Source organism: Anticarsia gemmatalis, chromosome 13, assembly GCF_050436995.1.
Source record: "Anticarsia gemmatalis isolate Benzon Research Colony breed Stoneville strain chromosome 13, ilAntGemm2 primary, whole genome shotgun sequence".
In the NCBI taxonomy this organism is placed as follows: Eukaryota; Metazoa; Arthropoda; class Insecta; order Lepidoptera; family Erebidae; genus Anticarsia; species Anticarsia gemmatalis.
Genome location: NC_134757.1, coordinates 3,093,163 through 3,114,610, shown reverse-complemented (window position 1 = coordinate 3,114,610; position 21,448 = coordinate 3,093,163). Strand labels below are relative to the sequence as shown.

The 21,448-nt window shown below is 36.7% G+C and overlaps 1 protein-coding gene across 31 annotated transcripts in view; it reads right to left on the bottom strand.

The window, feature by feature from the left end:
- The window catches only part of LOC142977978 (uncharacterized), a 31,629-nt gene extending 10,589 nt beyond the window's left edge, over positions 1-21,040 (bottom strand). For 26 of the 31 annotated variants that reach the window (XM_076122132.1, XM_076122134.1, XM_076122135.1 and 23 more), the window contains exons 1-4: positions 20,807-21,040; positions 5,869-5,880; positions 4,426-4,605; positions 99-233 (exon numbers count right to left, since the gene is read on the bottom strand). In XM_076122132.1, coding sequence (XP_075978247.1) covers positions 99-233; positions 4,426-4,605; positions 5,869-5,880; positions 20,807-20,825 — 346 coding nt within the window. In that variant the 5' untranslated portion in view covers positions 20,826-21,040. The remainder of the gene's footprint in view (positions 1-98; positions 234-4,425; positions 4,606-5,868; positions 5,881-20,806) is intronic. The other 5 variants (XM_076122160.1, XM_076122165.1, XM_076122162.1 and 2 more) reach the window with 2 other exon arrangements.
- Positions 21,041-21,448: the final 408 nt, after the last annotated feature.

Below are 21,448 nucleotides of genomic sequence, written 5' to 3'. Positions count from 1 at the left end.
TAATAACATAATTATTCTTCATACTTGAACGATAAAAAAATAATTATTATAAAAATTGGACTAATGCACTAATTCGACTAATTAATAAATCGACTAACCTTTAGTGGTGTCAACGACCTTCTTGCCGTCAGCGACGGCTTTGTTGGCGGCGTCACATGCTTCACCGGCGGCGAGGGACACCTTGTTCAGCTCCTTGTCCAAAGCATCGATGGCCGAGTGCTTGGCGTCAGCAGCTGTACAACAAAACAAGAAATAATTAAAATTAAATCATTCATTCATTTAGGTAAAGGTAGGGTAGGTAGTAATAATAAAGATGTAATTTTTTTTAATGCTGGTCTTAAAGCCAATATGAACCTTAAAAAAACGGGATTAAATTGATAAGGGATTTAAAAAAATATATACCAATTTTCAATAATACGTAAATATATTTAAACGTAGTGTGTATAGAAATTAGAAAACATTATATATTTGATCATTCTAGACTGCAGTTATAATAGGTGTTAAGACAGTCTTGTTAATTATTTTCTTAAAACTTCTATTGTGAATTTTACATATCCATTTTATATGCTCGTTAAAACACTATTACACATAATAAGTACCTATACATATGTCTGACTGCTTTTGTTCCAAATATACTTATGTAAGTACAAGTGACTCAAGGTTTCCTAGAAAACCATTTCCTTGTTTTTGTAGATACAATAATATTTTGAGAAAATGCCTTCATTGATGACGGAAATATTCATGATTCTGATTCAAAGAAAAAACTAGTCTATTAGTTGGCATTAATGTGGACTTTTTGATTCATAGATCGTTTCAGACTAGTCGTTAATCGCTACACGAAAAACGGATCATAAAATTACTTATACGTAGAAATATTCGTAAAAATCATGTGACACTCCGTAGTCGTACCAAAGTCCACAATACAAATAACAGTATTTCTTTTAAATACAAAGGAAATTAGTAAAGAACATCGGGCGTTTTTTACCCGATTTTTTAAAAGTCGCGAACATAAACCAAAACCTTTTTAAATGATAGTGTTTGCAATCATATTTAATATTGTGTAGTTATTTTGATTCACAATAATGGGAAAATGGAAATAATTAGTAAAATGAAAATCATATTTTAAGTTGACTATTTTTCCTAATTACTAAACGACCGCTCAGTAAGTTAAAATATCATTCCGTGGTATTTTTGTAAACCCAATCAGACTAAATCCGTCAAGTTGATGTGCATGTTTAATACGAGGCAGAATACAGTCCCGTCACATAAGAGCAAAACGCTATTATACATATCTACTAATAAATCCGGCATTGCAGGGAAGACAAAGCCTCGAGGGCTATTACTGTTCCTGTATACACGGCCGCCGCACGGTGGATCGAAAATCGGCTGTAGAAGACATAGAATCTCGATGTCGTGAATGTTATTTTTTTTGATGGAAATGTATTCTGCTGATCATTACTGTTCTATAAAATGTCATATGAACTAATTGTATGCACAAATGGAAGAGTTATAATTTTTTAAAGAAAATTTTGTATGGAGCTGACATGAAAAATGAGAATATCTCTGGAATCGCAAGGTTGGCCGTTATATCCTTGCACACTGATATAGTACTATTTATTTGTGAATTTTTGACATACTTTATATCGCGGCATCACTTGCGATTTTTTTTCTAAAAATCGTCAAAATTTTCAAAAAAAATATTTTGTTTATGATACATTTAAATGCTTAAGTATGACTATAACAAGTGTAATTTATAATATTTTTTATGCTTACACCAAAACGTTCTTAGAAATCACAAAATCGTACTACTCCTCCTCGAATGGTGTTCTCTAAACCTCGTATAATCTTTGTTTTGGGCCTCCGAAGCTTCTTCCGAAAGACTTCCAATTGGTACAATAGCATTTACTGCAATTATGTCCCCTCCGTGAATCAACAATTTGTGGACGGTTGATGACATGTAGCACCCATCATACAGTTCCATGTATTTTTCAGCGGTTGTTCTAGCGTATTCGTTAAATTACGGCATGTCAACAAACTCTCCAGATGTGATAGCTCTCAGAATCACAGCAAATCTGCGTATTAAGTGTTCATCTAATGCAATGATCATCTTTGAATCGATCTTGGATTAGTTTTTACGTGGATGCAATAACTCTTGATGGCCTTCTCCTCTAGCAGACCACTTTTTGTAGTCGAGACGATACGCTATGTGTAAAAATTATTCCATCACATTTATGCGGGCATGAAAGTGATACCGTAGTTAATAGTAGCTGACGGTGATACCGTATGGGTGAATCCAAAACCCTACTCACCTATGTATTACCCTCCAGTCCAGTTTAGTTTTTCGAAAGCAATCAAAGAAGTTGTCATAAAGGAAAAAACTGCTATGGATATTGAAACTTTCGTTACGGATAACAAAATTGCAGCTCTCGTTCCCTCAAAATAGACATGAAATTAGTCACCAGTTAATGATGACGATGATTGAGGGCAAAATTTGTATAGATGTGTACAAAGAAGCGAAGTCAATGCGGCCTGCTACATGTGTTTGGCTAAGACCACATAAATGAATAAGTTACATGCCATCATGTCCGGATTATCATCATTTTATGCATGCATTTCATAAATGTGATGGAATAATTTTTACACATAGCGTATCGTCTCGACTACAAAAAGTGGTCTGCTAGAGGAGAAGGCCATCAAGAGTTATTGCATCCACGTAAAAACTAATCCAAGATCGATTCAAAGATGATCATTGCATTAGATGAACACTTAATACGCAGATTTGCTGTGATTCTGAGAGCTATCACATCTGGAGAGTTTGTTGACATGCCGTAATTTAACGAATACGCTAGAACAACCGCTGAAAAATACATGGAACTGTATGATGGGTGCTACATGTCATCAACCGTCCACAAATTGTTGATTCACGGAGTGGACATAATTGCAGTAAATGCTATTGTACCAATTGGAAGTCTTTCGGAAGAAGCTTCGGAGGCCCAAAACAAAGATTATACGAGGTTTAGAGAACACCATTCGAGGAGGAGTAGTACGATTTTGTGATTTCTAAGAACGTTTTGGTGTAAGCATAAAAAATATTATAAATTACACTTGTTATAGTCATACTTAAGCATTTAAATGTATCATAAACAAAATATTTTTTTTGAAAATTTTGACGATTTTTAGAAAAAAAATCGCAAGTGATGCCGCGATATAAAGTATGTCAAAAATTCACAAATAAATAGTACTATATCAGTGTGCAAGGATATAACGGCCAACCTTGCGATTCCAGAGATATTCTCATTTTTCATGTCAGCTCCATACAAAATTTTCTTTAAAAAATTATAACTCTTCCATTTGTGCATATAATTAGTTCATATGACATTTTATAGAACAGTAATGATCAGCAGAATACATTTCCATCAAAAAAAATAACATTCACGACATCGAGATTCTATGTCTTCTACAGCCGATTTTCGATCCACAGTGCGCCGCACTGTTGGGAGTTGCGCGCACATCGCCAGTGTGGTATACTTTTTATCTTGGGCTGTATATCAAGACGAATTTCACACACCTGCGGCGTTTTTAGACGAAACTATTTTAGATTTAAATGCAGCAGAATAAAAGTTAAGAGAAAAATATGTTGTTTTAATTATTTTTTATTCCTTTTTTCCTCTTCAATTATTGCCCAAAAATCTTTATAAATATTTTTTAAATGTCCATTTTCTCCTTATTGCCACGACCCACAGATATGGGAACTATACCATTGTAAACTAGATTTAATTGCCTATCCACCGTACCTAATTTTATTTTTGTTCGCCGTAGGTAAGTGTCCCATACAAAAATGCCCGATGTTCTTTGGTCAAACGACCAAAACAATGACATTTATTGATCGCCAACGTAATATGATGCAATAGTATTAAATTGGGTTAATTTGTACCAGACGCGGCCATTATGGAACATTTGATTGATTCCATTAATTGTTTAATTATTCTACCTTTGTGTTTGTTTCGGCTTTGTCATTGAATTTGACACCGAATGACGATTATTACAGATTTCATCACTTCTGAATACCTAACTAAGAAATAGCTTATCAAAAGGGTTTTTGACAGATATTTTCATAGATTTGCTGAATTTTGACTGTCACTTTATTCAGCAGATAGGCTATCTGGCACTTATACTTAAAACTAGCCCTTAAAGTCATATTCGATGTATAGAATAACAGCTGCTATTCTATACATCGAATATGTTAAAAAATATACTTATCACGCAAACATGATAAGATTATCCACTAGTTTTAATTTCAGCCAAAACTATACTGAATTTCGATTTATAATTTACCGTTATCAGTATATTTATTTACTCTGTGTCAAAGGTTCGGTTCAATGAACTTGGAGTTCGAAACTAGGAAAAAAAATGTTTTTAAATTACCTGAGTTGGCAGCACTGTCAGCGGTCTTCTGAGCCCCTCCAATAACTTCTCCCGCCTTCTTCACTTGCTCTTCTACAACGTGAGCAGCTTCCTGTGCCTTCTCTGAAGCGACTTGCTCGACATCCTTCTTCTTACGCTCGAAGAGGGATGCAGTCTTCTCGCCGATGCTTCGGAACGCCCCTGTAATTGTAATCGATTAGTATGGGTGCAACACTATTCAAAGAACGAATGATATCGTTCGCGCCAAATTTGTAATCTGTATGTTTGTCTGAGTCAGACAGACAGAGGAATAAAATAATTTTGTAGACAAACTTTGTCTACAAAATTCTTTTATTCCTAAATTTTGTTCTATCCACCCGCTATCCGTCTATTTGTTCAATTTCTTTTTCAGTTATTTTTTTTCCTTGTCTATTTTATTGTATTTTCCAGCCACTGTGGTTTGGTTCTAAATAGTCTCAAGATTAATAGCCTCGTTCTAAGATGTGTATCATAAAACGGGTGTTTATTTACTTCCAACAGAGTTTATTAAAATATTCAAATTGGACTATAAACTTAATGACGACATAAAAGGGACGTTTTCGTAAACAAAATGTCTGTTGTGTTGAGATAATTTTCCGTATTATTCAATATTCATTGAATACTTTTATAGGAACTTAATCAGCTGAAGCTGAATGAATATAAATTGTATATTTTGAGAATTATATTTTTAAATAGGAAATCATATTTACATTAACAAACAATACTAATTTAACTACTGTAAATATTTCGTAGTCTATCTATTAGAAAAGTTATTGCATATTTTCTTATTGTTCGAAAAGAAACCAACACCTAGTCATCGAAATATTATTGATACAGCTGAAAGAAAAGAGCAATATAATATTTTATTATTATGGGCTTTTCTCGTCACACATAAAAGACATTCAAGCGATACATCTAATTGTCATTACGAACGACATTGTCGCGACCTAGGAACATTAACAGCTTTCCCATCGATTTTATATCAAGCATGTGGTTCGCGACAGAACACCGCCTTTTTATCGATTTTCATAGCAAAACAAGTCCGGTCAAGGTGCCTCAAGTTAGCCGTAAAACACGTTTTTAAATAATATAACTTGTATAATAGGATATAATTCTCGGGAGGGCTGTCTGGCCGTGGGTAGAGGCACGAATTACCCGCGGTGACTCCTACATACACTGACAATACTGACATATTCATGGGCATAAACGTGGGCTTATTGCGGAAAGTTCTTTGAATCGTTATGCCTCTTGTGTAAACAGAAAGTCTTGATGCCGTATCGTGTATATTCACTATATTACAGAAATATATTTTATGAAAGATATTGAATTTTAGTAAGACAATGCATACAATAGTATTTTTTTTACATTATTAACAGTGTAATAACCAGGAATATATTCCTATATAATACAATAAATAGAACTCACCAAGGTTCTTGTCTATCGGGAAGCGTGAAAATACATTTCAAATTATTTATTATATTATTCAAATAAAATATTATTTAACTAATACATGCTTACTATTTCGCTACCGCTAGCTAAGAATGGTGAATAAGAGTAGTGATTTTTCAATTTGAAACGAACTGTTACATTTCACTGTTACAAGACAAACAAGGTGATTTACAGGAACAGGTATAAAGTACTACGTTTGAGGGTGATAGTGTGTGACAAATTGACAATAATACTCGTCAAATACGTGCAATAATAGGTACTAGTATGTCGTACTAAAATACTGATATGTATGTATAAAATGTGATATTCCGATGATGTTCTAATTCTACAATAGCATCAGATAACATGGTAATATAACGTAAAATTAGTATATTTTTAATCAAGTTGACATTTGTAATTCTACAGATTAGATTATATCGGTTAGATACTAGATGAGAGGTAATAAATTTTTGGCTTATTTGTTCCATCTAGACTTTTTGCAAAGGTCAAAGTCCTTCTATCGTCGTGACATTTGATAATGTTGTACTGAAAATAGTTCTAAATGAAATAAACATATCACGCACATTTATCGAGAGAGCCCTCATCTGATAAGAAGTGGGGAAACTAAGTAAATAGCTGTTTAGTTTTTCAAATGTCAAGGTTAGCAAGGTTACGTTATATCAGTTTGTTGACGCATTATTTAAATACTAGCCGATAATAGCGTTTTATCAACTGCTAGTAATTATCTATTCTAGAATACCATTAATTCTCAATCAGCTATTTTAAAAAACTATGTTAATGTAGTTTTTTGTGCGTGACGTCGCTTTAGAAGTCAGTGTCATTAAATGTTAGCCAATTCTTATTTCAATGCACTAAAAAAGTTTTTTTTTTCCACAGAATAAAATAAATTTTATACATCTCTATTATTCTCTATCATTACATTAAAACTAACGAAAGTGATCAATCGAAATTAATCGATATACTCGGCCGATGTCCCGCCCGATTGACCGAACGAAAATAGTGTAGTGCGTGGCGACTCGGTCAACCCGGGATCATCGACTCGTGCTCATACTGTTTCGTAATCGACGCTGATTGATGCGCCAAATAGAATCCAAGTGGAAGCAATTTAGTTCGGTACTTGTGTGTGGGACAGACCACGCTAGACAAATGTATTCTGTATTGAATATTTGAGACTGTTAAATACGCAGGATAATAATACAGGGTGTAAACGACGGTTAACCGAAAACTTCAGTGTTAATTTTGTGACACTAAATGCGCGAAATTTACTTCAACCATTTTTCTCGGAAATGATTGGTTCCCGAGTTAGTCATTTTTGAGCATTCAATATATAGTGAACAACGCGATATATCTCCGCGCATGCCTACGAGATTTCTGGCGGCGGCGGCGCGCTGAGCGACGACATGTCGCGACGCGTTGTAGGTATCAAAATCAAAATCAAATCATTTATTCATTTAGGTCAAATGTTGACACTTACGATAGTCGTTACAATTACTCAATCTACCACTAGCTCGGAAAGGGGGTAGAGCCTTATGAGAAGAGCTAGCGAGAAACTCACGGCCACTCTTTTCAATCGCCAAAAGTTTTACAATGTGGTTGATACAATAATTGATCATGCGAGGAGCTACCAACAATCAGCGGTACGTACGCGTACCACCACGTCTATGCGCTCACTAGTATGTATTATTAGATAACAATCTCATGTATCGTTTATGGTAGGTATCGTAAGTACGCTCGTATGTTACAAGCTCATAGTAAAATTGTAAGTAGGTAGATACCTACTTGGCTTACGTGAAATCAAACAATAATAGCAAAATGTAACCAATAATAAGAAAGTGCTAAAACGAATTGTTATCAATGTCTATCAACACGCAATTACCTGGTGTATGGCGAGAGTTTGAGTAGGTACCTTTGGATCCGGACGTACAGGTGCAGAGCACGCCGTGCACTTCCACGTGCTTCACCATACATAGCACATCAACATTTCTTCCTATTTACGAACACAACTGCACTTCGAAAACAATAACAACAAAAATAATAACAATAAAAACACTAACAACTCAAAACCGAAACAATAACAAGTAATAATAAACAACAGTTCACACACGACACGACGAATAGGACATAACGAACGACACCGGTGAAGAGCTTCCGTCTTCCGCGAGCGAATTGCTCGAACTATCAAAGAGAGCCGCCGGCGCGGGCGCCTCTCCGCTCACTCGCGCCGCCCCTCGCCCGCGCCACCCGCTCCCTCCGCGCCGTCCGTGCGCGCGCCGCCGATTTGGTGACGAGCGACGAGTTAGGATCCCAGCGAGAGATTAGATTGAATAAAATATTGATGTGGCATTAGGTACTATTTTTACTTGTCACAGTTGTTACTCGTTGCATTGTAGTTTTATTCAAATACCGAATAACATTACAAACATTATTGATGTAAGTTTAAAATACCTACTTTGATATTTAATAACATAAAATCAGATTAAAGTAAATAAAATAAACACGAAACGTTTATTTAATTAAACCATAAAAAATGTAGGTACATAACAATGATAACAATCAATATCCATTAATATTCTTATCAGAGAAACTAACTTATCATAATTCATTATCCCCGGAGAATTACTTAGCATCCATTTTGTCGCATCCCATCTATTTAACATGCACGCGCGGTCGCGGCGTCACGCGTCACTAGGGCCATCTACTTTTCGAGTCGCACCGCGCTTGTATGAATGAGCGTGTAAATATCGAATAGAATAATAAGTTTGCAAGAACAAATAGAACAAAGCGACAATACTTGTTAAATTGTTTATTAGAGATTTTTATAGCGCTAAAGAATATCAATAGGATTTTTTGTCGTTCTGTATGTATTTGTACGTGTAATAATAAGATATCACACATTTTAAATCTTATTAATGTACCTTTTATCGGAGAGCGGGATAATTATGTCATTTTCATTTTTAACATAGAAGAACAAATACTAAGTAACGCTGCATACTAGTGAGTGTGAGGCTGACAGCTGTGTGCGTAATCGTGTCTGTGTGGCGCGCGTAGGTACGCGGCGTGACGTCGACCGTCGCGGCCGGCCGCCGCCGGCGCGGTGTCGTTGGCCGCGGACAGCTGATAGCGAATTTATACGTTGTTTTAATCCATTGCTGTTTTTTGTGAAAAACAGTAATATGACGGATTTTTTTTCATATTCATGTTGCACTGTGTAGTATTAACGAAATAATACCGAAAAAAAATAAAAAAAACGCATAAAAAATCGGAAAAATCATGAAAAAAGCGATGAAAATTTTCAACGCCATAAGCACCAGAATCATGTCTAGAATCATTTTTTTTTCGTTTTCGGTAGCCTGTCTGTTACACCCTGTATATTTTTTTCCAAGCTCAGGTGGCGGTTTTCCAACAAATAATGACGCAGTTTTTGTGTTATTAAACCAATAGAACTCGGCCATATAATTACTTGAATACAAATTGGTGAACCGGTTCGTAAAATATCCTATTACATCATATGAATATCCGAAGAGATAAATTTTATATTACGTATAACGGTCGCCTCGAACGTTTCCTATATTTACCCAGTTTAAAAATATCCCATGAGATAACAAGCGCGCGGAATTCTTAACAGTCTAAAATAGTGTAAGATTCGTGTCACTAATGGTGCACTTGATCCACATTTTCTTTGCACTTCTTTGATGTTACACAATAAAAGATATTATAGTATTTTATGTACGTTTTATGTGTATATAACATTTGTACAGTTACATAATATGGGTCTGGATATGGCTATAAAAGTCCTAATGGGCCTTGAGCATTCCACGAGCAATAACACATTACGAGCTTCAAGTCGGTCACAATCATAATAATATCGCTTCAAATAACAATCGCGAACGACGCAGTAACACTAACATACTGTAAAATTCCTACAGTGAATTAAAAAATCAATAACGCATGTCTTTTCCCTCATAATAAATTCATTCCTCGCGCGAACTAATGCAGTTTCCTAGTATAAAGCTATAAAACAATATTAGCCGCCTGCTAGTCTAGGTCTCGGCCTCGCAAGCCCTAAAAGTCTAGATCCAGGTATCGATCGATGAGCCAGACTGGTTTTATGAGCACTGCGGCACCATTTGTGACCTAGGACGCGACACACCCACGCGCACCATTCGGTTCAATGTTTCTTATACAAAACTGTTCATATTTTACCTCTTTATGGTTCGAGCTCTATCGTACTAAACCGAGTTATCGGTCGATCAGTGCTGCTAAAAATATCAAATTGTACACCTTCAACATAGAAACACTATATACACTCAATTTGACTTTGTTACCCCCTAAACGATAGCGAACGCGTAAAATTATACTGTATTTTTATATTATAAAGCACGCGAAGCACGTCGTATCTAATTTAGCCACCATTACGACAGGATTGTGTAGGCATAAATTACAGATTACTTAGCCGATACAAGCTTCTAACCAATTGAGACAAATATCCGGTCTCAGACGAGCTGACATCAGATCCATCTACCGCATGTGATGTCATTACGAGATTTAGAATTCTCGGAAAAATAGGCGTTATTCATATTAATACAACTGACATGACTATTTACTTCTGTTTACGTACTAAGTGGCTATAAACTTATGATTCAGTCACGACTTGACTTTGTAGTACCTAAAAATAAAAAACTGTATTATTTTTACTTCCAATCTCTATATCAAATACGAATTGATTAAACACGAAATTATATTTGTTACTAATGTACAAAAAACACGAGCACATGTTTTAATTTTAATTAAAAAGCGGCCGGTCATTGTACTAAAATAATTATTACATACTGTTCTGTTATACTCATACACTGTTTAACCACTGCGACCGCAAGGTCATAATTATAAAACAGAGGATTATTTTACACCTGAGCACAACGGGAGTGCCACAACTTAATCGATTGCTTTATTTAAAGAACGAATGATCTATTGTAATCGTTCAATGTTACGTGTCCCATCACTTTTAGATCATAGCCTAATCTAATTTTTACGTGACTTAAAAGGTGAAAAATGTTATCAGTGACTCAGTTAATTACGTTCTATAGTCGTTATAATATTATTGGATGGATATTTCTCGATGCAGTTTGTTATTCATATAAGTCGACAAACCGGAATTATTATTCTAATATGCCGCTGTTATTCCGGAGGAAGCTGTACTGCGAGTGTTTATATTCAGATAGCCGTTGGCTCATCAATGACGATCAATAAATTATTATTTTTATTTAAGAAGTATTTATTTAGACTCATCGAGTCAACGCAATGCATGTTGATGTTCGAAAACTGCATGTTCCTACAAATAAAAGGCTAATGTGCTCTACCTGAGAAGAGACCAGTTCAAATTTGGCAACTCCAATTTTGGAGAATCTTATTTATTTTTTGTTTAGATATTTTTTTTAAGCCTACGTGTCGTTTATATTCCTGTTTATGCCCAAAGGCTTAATTACTGCAAACGTTAAGAAAGAATTCCTGCGCAGCTTGCGTAAGAACCGTCTCATTATACCTCTATCCTTTTCTCTCTTGATGATACAGAGATACGTTAGAAAAAGAGAGATGATATGGCTCAGTTATTAATATAATGGCGGGCCCCGGTAGTGGTTGACCTTGATGATGTCATCGCGTGCAACCGGCGGGATTTGTTTTCGTTGTTCATTTCTGTTGCGATGAATTTTATTTGTTGACATTGTTTATGGTTGGTGCAGTCTATTTGAACTGCGCGACCCTTAGATAGTGCATTTGTGAGGAACGGGTTATCGCAGCGCAGACTAACCTGTCCGTGTTTATGCAGGATTGTGGCCCGTTAACTTCACTACACCCAGTATAAATAGATATTTCGAATACGCTGCTAAGCTGCTGGCAAATTGCAAAGAGATAAGAAAATAATTTGAGATCCCAAATATACTAATTCCAGTATTCATAAAAAATATTGTAATGTTAGGTAGGTGTACAAAGATCATCTTGACATACTGATCTAGTGAATTGAATATTCAAATCACATACATAAGAATAATGTAAACAAATCTGTGGAATGTTGTTATTCAACAAATCCGCTTCCCTGTTGTTTCTGTTACTTAGATCAATAAACACTACGTTGAGAATTCGTTATACTCAGATCTAATTTTTACACGGTATTGAAATAGAGGCCCTAGTCTGTTCAGAAGTAAAGTGCGAATTTATTTAACTATTTTTGAAATTTTCGAGCATTATTTATTATTATCTGTAGTTTTGTAATTCTAATGACAAAATCTTGAATGGTATAGGTACTACCTACTATTACAGAGTTACACGGTGGCTTATTAAAACCCGGGCAATTATAGTTCGTAGACAGCAGGAATTTTTTTCAGCATGGCAACATTTATAATCACAATAAAAAAATACCGAGCAGTACAATATTTACTACACCTGGTCTGTGTAATCACAATGTAATTTCAATTTACTATTAATAGCAGGATGTTAAGATTGATCATCCTATATTATATATAACACGTTCATCAAACCAACGTAGGTATCATAATATTATGTAGGTACCTACTAAACATACACTCCCTGCCCTTTTTGCAGACGTTCTGGTTCGCTTCCAGGCAAACTTTCGAGGCTATTGACCAGTCTGCCTTTTAACCTTCATGCCCTAGTAACTCAGCCACGCAGGGAGCAAAGCCAGACATGTATTCCCAACACATGTTGCGTAGTAATTATCCAAATATTGACCGCAAAAATTATCACAACGTAGTATCGGTTACATAAGCGAGATAAGAAAAAGGTATTCGTCTTATCAACGCATGGCATGGCTACTGGTGTTAGTCATTCGGTATGTGCTAATCTGGAAATTAAACTGACTGTCTGACGTCTGGCTTGCATAGTTAAACGTATTTTTCGTTCATAAAAACAGGATTTTCTAGCAAATCCTCCATTACTTTAAAATCATTCATTTAACGTTTCATCGTGGAAAAATACTGCTGGTGACTAAGAGCTGTTGTACGGTTAATATCTGTATACCAATCATCAGTCTGGAATTAGAATAATTTTATTTATAATACGACGATGACTGGTTATTCCTTATTAGCTCGACTAGTATAACAGGATGGCCTAAAAAGGCATGAGATATTAATAGTGTGAAGAAAAGTTTCTACAGTCAAACAGTTGGTTAGCTAACTCTTTGGATATCTTGACTACGCTGTTTTTAACACAAGCTTACAAATTATACGAGAGGAGGAGAGAATCAATTTGGCGATAACAAACATCATCAAAATTGATTAACACGTTACAATTTACTGATATTAATTCAACAAGTTTATTTGACATTAATTCCTTCACTTTAAATTGGCCAAATTACTTGGTCGACGTCTGGCTTCGTGTAATTTTATCCGTTGTGATTCAGATTACGTTCTCGTAAATCGACCAATAGCGTCCCGGGATGCATGGACGAAGCCAAAAATGATTACTACAATTGCGCGTGCGTGTGCGACATCACACCTACTCAACATAATAATTTACTCCAGAAATGTACACGAACATATTTCATGGTTCATGCACCAATGGACTTCGATCTTGACGCCTCTAGACTACCGACTACTCATTAACTCGAAGGAAGTCGTTTAAGTGTAAATGAGCAGGGAGTCGTCTAATTACACGCTCAGTAGTAAAAAGATTGTTCAATCCGGACTTCAGACGATAACAAACTGAATATTATTAGATAATACAACCGGATCCTCTGTCTACAACTCTTTATCGTGGTACTATCAAAGATTTGGCTCGCTAAAGCTACTTGTACGACTAGAAATAAAACCACGTATGTAGCAAATAAACATTCCTAGAACACGCTTCCGTGGTACATAGAATGATTCATAATCTATTTAATAACTGCTCTGATTCGTCCTAGCGGCCGTGAACTTAAATTCCACTCATTACACTAACATTTCGAGTACATGTGCACTAAACGTACTGTTGACTTTTTAATTTCATCTATTTTTCGAACGCGCGGCGTCGGGAATTTGTATCGGGATTTTCATCACTTGAAGTCATATGAGTGTAATAAAATATCCGAAAATATCAGTCACATGTTTCATTTAATTATTTGTTAAAATGAACATGATCTACACAAAGTATACTGTCAAAATATGTAACTACTGAAGTACTAACATTGAAAGTGTTTTTACGTTACACATGTTAAGATTATGTAATTTTTTCTAACCAAAATGTGTACACACGTGGCCCAGACCGATGTTATTCCAATTATTCTATACTATGTATGATTCACATTCCTCTCTAGTGTAATGTAATTAGCTTTAATCAATACTTTTATCACAGCTTTGTGTGAACACGCCGAGTGCACATGCCCTCGGTCAATCTGAGGCTTATTGACGAGGCAGACCGCGTTCCAGCCTTATTAACTGGCTTCTTCGTCGATACAGATGAACTCATCGATTGCACTTTAATTTATTGTTTGCAGTCTTGGCATACTGCCTTATTATTTTTCCGTGTCAAGCTTGTCACAGAAAAACTACACGTCTTCGCTCTTAGTAATAATACTTTAATGAATTTAAAATAACGCCAGATGCCGCAGTGCGGATCCAATTTGTATTCAAGATCTTATCCCAGTTTAGTGGAGGTGAACGAGTATTGTATCTGCAGTGCTTCGCATTTCGCTTCGATGTATTTATCATCGTTCGACTATACCACCATTTTACATGCAATACAAAGCAAATCAATAAATTTTATACACTCAAATAAATAACAATAATTTTAACAAGGACGTTTTAATGTTTTTTATACACTTAATTGATCCCGGAACGAATGAAAGACCGATTAGTGAATGGAATGACCTACTAAATTCGTGAGATAGGCCACATCACTACTCAGTTAATTTGTGGTTTTTATTTTAACTGTTTGGCTGTTCAAGTAGCAGTTCATTATTATTTTACGGTTTTGGCGCGAACACTGAATAGGTACGTGACACGAGACGTTAAATAGTTTAAAAGCCATTACCGACATTGTGCAAAGAATGGACTACTCATACACAACAGTGGCTGCGTAGTTCCTTCATTACTTTAATTTGTTTGATTTTAGATTTTGCGTCGTAACTCTTACATACTCATGTTTTTTGAAGACATGTTAAGTAGGGAGTTACCTACTACCTACATAGTACTTTTTAAGCCTGAATGTACCAACTAGTAGAGACGTAAAAATAATATTCTAGTAGAGTTCCATTTATATACCCGACATAAGTCCCTAATGGTATAGTTAGTAGTTACTAAAGTACACACAATAATGAGTCTTAATTGTTCGATGTTCTTCTTATTCATAAATTAAAACCAAAATAGATCTTATTCTATTCTATCATAATATTTACCTCGGTTAATAATAATTGTAAATGAATATCACGTTCGTTAATCGTTTGTCCATAGTCCGATACACAAATTACATAGTTTACGAAATCACTCGTATCTAAATCATTACCAAATTTATTAGTGACCTTCTCGTCTACAAATAAACGAGTAAACAGTGACTCATTAGCAATTTGTTAGCGTTGAATATTGATTTATCTTAACTGTTTACAACTGATTTATACCATTAACATTACTAATGACAGATCTTTAGGCTATTTTTGTTTCAAATGCCTGTAATTAACTAAGTATTTATGTAAAGCAACACCCTCCATAATGCATTAGCCCTTATCTTAAATGTATTTATCGGTTAATAGGTAGTAAATAAAATTTTGGTACCTACATTTCGTCATAGAAAATTCCTTCTATTTCTTTTTTTAGCAAGTGATCATTGACAAACAAAAACGCGAAAAAACAACTTAATTTGGTCCATGGTGGTACAGTACATGTATGTCTATGGTCTGGTATTTTTTATTTGTATCGACTGCTCTATGATCCAACGAATCTAAACATTGTATTAATAAACGTTGATTATTGAATATAATATATAAGAGCGTGCCCATTATTTAATATTTAGTTAGAACAATGTTTGATTTAGCGCCACATAACACTTCTATTCGCCATTGTTTTCGAGATTCCACACGATAATACGACCTATAGTATATCATGAATATGTAAGGAAATACGAAAGGAATTCCATGCCTTTGTCGTCCTCGAATTAAAAACAAACTAGAAGCTGTTTGGAAAACTACTGTCATTGGTAGGTAATCCCTATTTATTTTAGTCTGTCCTGTTCTAGGACTGAAAACATATCTTTCATACCCCACTTTATTTTTTTACAAATTTCCCTGCTTGGGCTCGATCTACCTCATTCTCCTTTAATTTTTTGTGTACGATCTCTGAGTGTAGTTGTTCTAATTATGCATAGGTCACCATTATCATTGGCCTGTGTATCCATTGCAGATGATTCAGGTGCAGATGTTTTTATAGAAGGAACATCTTCGCTTCTGGCTAAAAAGAATTATACGGAAGTGACAACCACACCATTTTACGTAGGTATAGCTAATTGAAGCTATCTGGCAATTAGCAGTGTTAAAGGCCATGTCAATATCCAAGCACACGTAACCTGATTTGGCGGGATAACTGCTTATCGTTTAAAAAATATATTCAAAATACAGTTTCCTCTTTCATATGACATGCATGTAGATTATTATCAACAAATGATCGCACCATTTATGAGATTGAATTAGTACAAATAATTTGAACTTATCCCATAGATTAAAACAACACTTCCTTCCTTATTTCGATATTAATAGTTCCCATACACTCAACAAATCATGTTAGGAATTCTGACCTTTGAAAAAATAGTAAACTTTTGCTCACATATCGTGTTCATGACTTATAAGTAACACGGTGGTAAGTCACAGACAGTTACTTCTCTAGGTCAGTATACAATTATTATTGTAAATAAGTAGTAATGATTCACATAAGTGACGCTTGGTTCATCTGGCGTGTGCATGACCGTGGTCGGTCACGGCGGCGGGCCGCCCGGTGACCGGTGGACAGTGTCCGTTATCTAACACGACTCGACCACGAGCTCTCAATGTGCTTATGTCAATAGATTAATTTATTGTTCCTTTCTTTATTCATATTTATTGGTTTAATGAACAATTAGTTGTTTTAAATGTTTATCGTGATCAGAGGCGTATTTTAAGATGGTGCGCCCCGGGCTCCGCTAGCTTTCCGCCCCATCAAGGAATGAAAAAAAACTAAACTTTTTTTTCATTTTTAACAAATTCGTTTTTAACATTGTCCTAATCAATTTTATTTATTAAATCGGCTTTAATCGACCTTCACCTTCTCTGGGGAGGCAGAGTCGTCCAGACCTGTAATGCTCAATTACGCGGTCTTTGTGTGCCTGGACACTCGAACGGTGTCCTCCCTGATATCCCTAACTTCTCTCAATTTAGAGGCCAGGGCGTCCGCTTTTCCGGCCCCTGCTACCCCTGGGAGCTCGAACATTTGAGCTCCCGTAGCCGCAACCCGAAAGCGGACTATTTCATTGTTGGCCAGGTTTATTTTGGCCTTCGCTACCCCAATAACGTCTTTTTAGGTCGTACCGCTTTTTGCCGCCTCCAGCGTGATGATCACTGCAGCCGATTTCGGAGCCCGAAGTTTGGGCGCCTTCTTTTTCTTGCCCTTTTTTTCGGCTTCCGTAGTCCTTCCTGCCTTGCTATTTTTCCCGACGACTTGCTGGCAGCCGTCGGGTTAGTGGACGGCGGTTTGAAAGCCACCGCACTGTAAAAGGGCTGCGGTTGTTTACCCTGCTTCTCCTTGGTCCGGAGACCTGTGACATGCGGTGCGGTGGCGGTGGCGTGGCGGATGCGTTAGCCGGCGCAGCTGAGGACGCGGGGGTTGGCGCCGTTGCCTTTACCGCTCTAGTGGTGGGCATGGGAAGTGCCCCTGCCTTCTTCTTCACCACTGGGGGCAGACGGATGCGAGGCTCCGAGCGAGCGATTTCTCGCTACATGTGATCGACCTTCGCTTGTAAGCGATGATTCAAGGCCTGACGCGCCAGATTCTCCTTCGTGGCATACTGCCTGCTCGACTCCGACACTACCAGATTGATGTTCCTAGCAGTCTTTGAGGGACTTTATAAAGGTCCCCTTGAGGTGACCGGATTTGTGGGCCACCTCCACCACTGCCTGGTAGTTGGTGAGGATGGTGTCCGCCAGCTGGATGGCGGATTTGTCCTTAGGGTTATTGTCTGACACTCGCTTCCCTAGCGCTTTCGTTTTCCTCCCCGCCCTATCCGCCTCCTAGGACTAGGGGCGCGGTCGTCTCTTCCGCCAAAGGTGGCTGCTCTAGGATAGATGAGTTGCATCCGAAACCACGCTCATGTCGGAGCCAGTGTCGGAATCGACACTGGACTCCCGAGCGACCTTCGACCTCGTCCTCACCGACGAGGATCGCGCAAAACTGAGCGTGCTCCGACCCTCCGCAACTATGCTATGCAGTCAAGACGGCTGGGCTTCTTGCTCCCGATCTCCTCAGGTTTGAGCCTCTCGCCCCTCCCACTTACATGAATTGGGTTCGTTTTCAAATTTACATTATTCAAACAGTTTCCGCAAGTGTGATAGCAAGTATCGTTCCACCGAGGCAGAGGCCCCATACTCCGGTGGCTCTTGGTCAGCTCGGGGCAGTGTGAGTGTCCACCGAGCCCGTCCTCCCACTGACGGCCCCACCTGTCCCGCACCTATGTCCTCTGCAAGCAGAGGGACATGCACAGTATTTTTTTCTTCCTCGCAATCGCTATTTCCCTAACCTTTCAATGTTACCAAACCCCCTCACCACGACAAGATTCAGACCCACGAGGGGAAAAACAGCGCGCCTAACCGAACGCGAGCCGATCAACATTGAAACATACCGAGACCCAAGATAGTTACTAGTCCAAGAAAGACTGACTTCACTTCAGAAGCTTCGCGCCGTCACTGAATGAATTCTGTTCTGTTCCACTGCTTCGCCGCCGCCCCGGTCCCTGTATAACTTTATTATTTTTCTAGATAGGCGAGTACATGTTATAACTTCTAGAACTTCTTGGCGTCAGACTTACTTCAGACATAACAAAACCGAGACGTAAGAAAAATACACGGTTCACCTTGTTCAGGAGAGAACAAGGGGCGGCTTGCATACTTGGAAAAGGTGGCTCAGGCGCGTTCTAGCCTTACGTCTTATTTTTTTTTTTTACTTTTCAAAATGTCTAAACCAAAGCCGTAGAGGCGGCCTGCTGGCCGCCCTTAGGCCGCCCCTAGGCCGCCCCTCGCGGCCTGCCGCCCCGGGCTATAGCCCTTCTAGCCCTAGGGTAAATACACCCCTGATCGTGATTAAAACTGCGCAGTTGTAATCTATTGTTTCAAAATGAGATCTTGTTTCCGCGTTTGGATTCGTTTCGAAACAAAGGATCTTGCGATAAAGTTACTAACCTAGCGATTTACGGATCTAATTACCGAGTTATCGAAGGTAACAGACAACCTAAACTAAGTCCTAAAAAAGATAAAACTTTATTAGATTTAAATTCATCAGCGACAGTTTACTCTGACATAAAAGCAATTAAAAGTTTGTTAACTGCATTGCGACACTAAATTCAAATGAGTACCTATCCGTTATTCGGACAAAAGCGTTATTTTGCCATATATTAACATCCCGTAAAGATACGCAATCCAAATGCGACGCAAAACAAAAACGTGTTTGTAATAAAATGAGTAATGTGGAACAAAAGTCACCTGCAGAGAGAGTTCAACGTTGAAAAAGTTACATGAATATTCTTGAAAATTCACAAAGTATGTGCACCTGGATGGCTAGAGCTGATGTTTATACCAAAAGAATGTTGTTAACGAATAATATGTAGCAGCCGTCTTGTACAAGGTGGAGGCAAACAAACTGGTTATTGTGATGCAATCTTACTATTTGTGGACCACGAGCTTAGGCCGGTAATAAGTACCACCTACGTTTGGTTTAATACCGGCTTTGCTTCAAACTTAGATGAACTTATGAGCAATACGAATATTCATGTAGATATTATCAAGGAAGTGATAGTAGGTACTGGACAATACTAAATACTTTGCTTTATAAAAGGTTTTATTCTGTTTTATAGCCACAGGTATCATACAAGCAACGTATAGCCAAAAGGTGACCTCACTGCAACCATAAAATACTCTATACTTTTGTCTCGAAAGACAATAATCTTTGTAAACATGAGTCAGATGGAGATTTCAGCTGCATTGTCTATCTTTTCACTCATTTCCTTCCTCCCTCTTACCTGTATGCGGTAACAGGGAGGGTAGGACTTTATTACGCGCATCGCCCCATCCCCATCCTGAAAGTTCCCGAGTTTTCCCGTCTCGAATGCGGACTTTTCAAAAGGTCACGTAAGTACTTCGTTGTATTATTGTAACGCAGTTATTATACTGGGTTTCTTGTTCTCTTAAACTTCGAAAAGTTTAAACGCATCCTAAAACAGGGTTTGTTGTATTTTTTTTAAACAGTATTTTTATATATTAATGATAATAGGTTCTAGGATCTAAATATGGTTACTACTCAAAATAGATGTAATGTTTGTAAAACTAAATGTATTAGTAATTAGGTATTTGAAATTGAATAAACAAAAGCTCTATATTTTTTCCAAGATTACTTTATGTATAACTACGCATCATACATTATCTACTGACTAAATTAAATATAATATGAAATTTATAAAAATAATTGCATTTTTTTACAAGGAAGATAGCATGCAGTGTAAAATCTACATTTATTTTGAAAGTGCGAAATTTGAACAAACTACGTAAGTATAGGCCAATTCAAAAATAGTCTACTATTGCGTAAAAATTTTGAAATATCTACAGAATAGAATAATTTTAAAATATATGAATAAAAAGTATATTTACTCAGATTTATTCAAGAAATATTTGAGGTATTTATTAAAATAAAATACATACCTGCGATTCCGCTGAACATTTTGTTATTTTATATTTATCAGCACAATTTAAAACACTGAAGCTTCGATTCGTTTTCACGAAAAATATTTTTTAAACAATTTGCACCAAATATTTTCACGAAACGCGTATACGAAGTGCGGTGTGGTTGCAGTGAATTTCAAGGTTCGACTCGACGAAAATCGACTTGACCGCCCGAACTCAGAGATGCTTTTTCCATGCGAATGATATATGAACCGACTGTATTTTTATCGATGACGTCAATCCATTAGCGCGTTTAGTTACTGCTCGAATAAGATTGTGTTATAATAAAAATCGTAACTTAATTTTGTAGTTGGCTCAATAATACTATTTAATTTAATAATTTTACTATAATTTCTTTAGTTTCCGTTATCATATTTTTTAATATGACTGTCAACTAAGATTTTTCGCAACTTGCAACAATTGTTTTCTACCATGGACTTCCGGTTGTATTTAGTAGAAAATTTAGTCCAAGATAAATTCTGTACTTCACTTGCGAACACATGAAAAATAGTAATCGACCAACAATAACGAAATATCTTTAGACATCTTTTTATTAATATCAGCGTTATAATAAAAAGGGGTTCACTTTTTATGCTAAAACTCAAATAAAATACTAGGTAC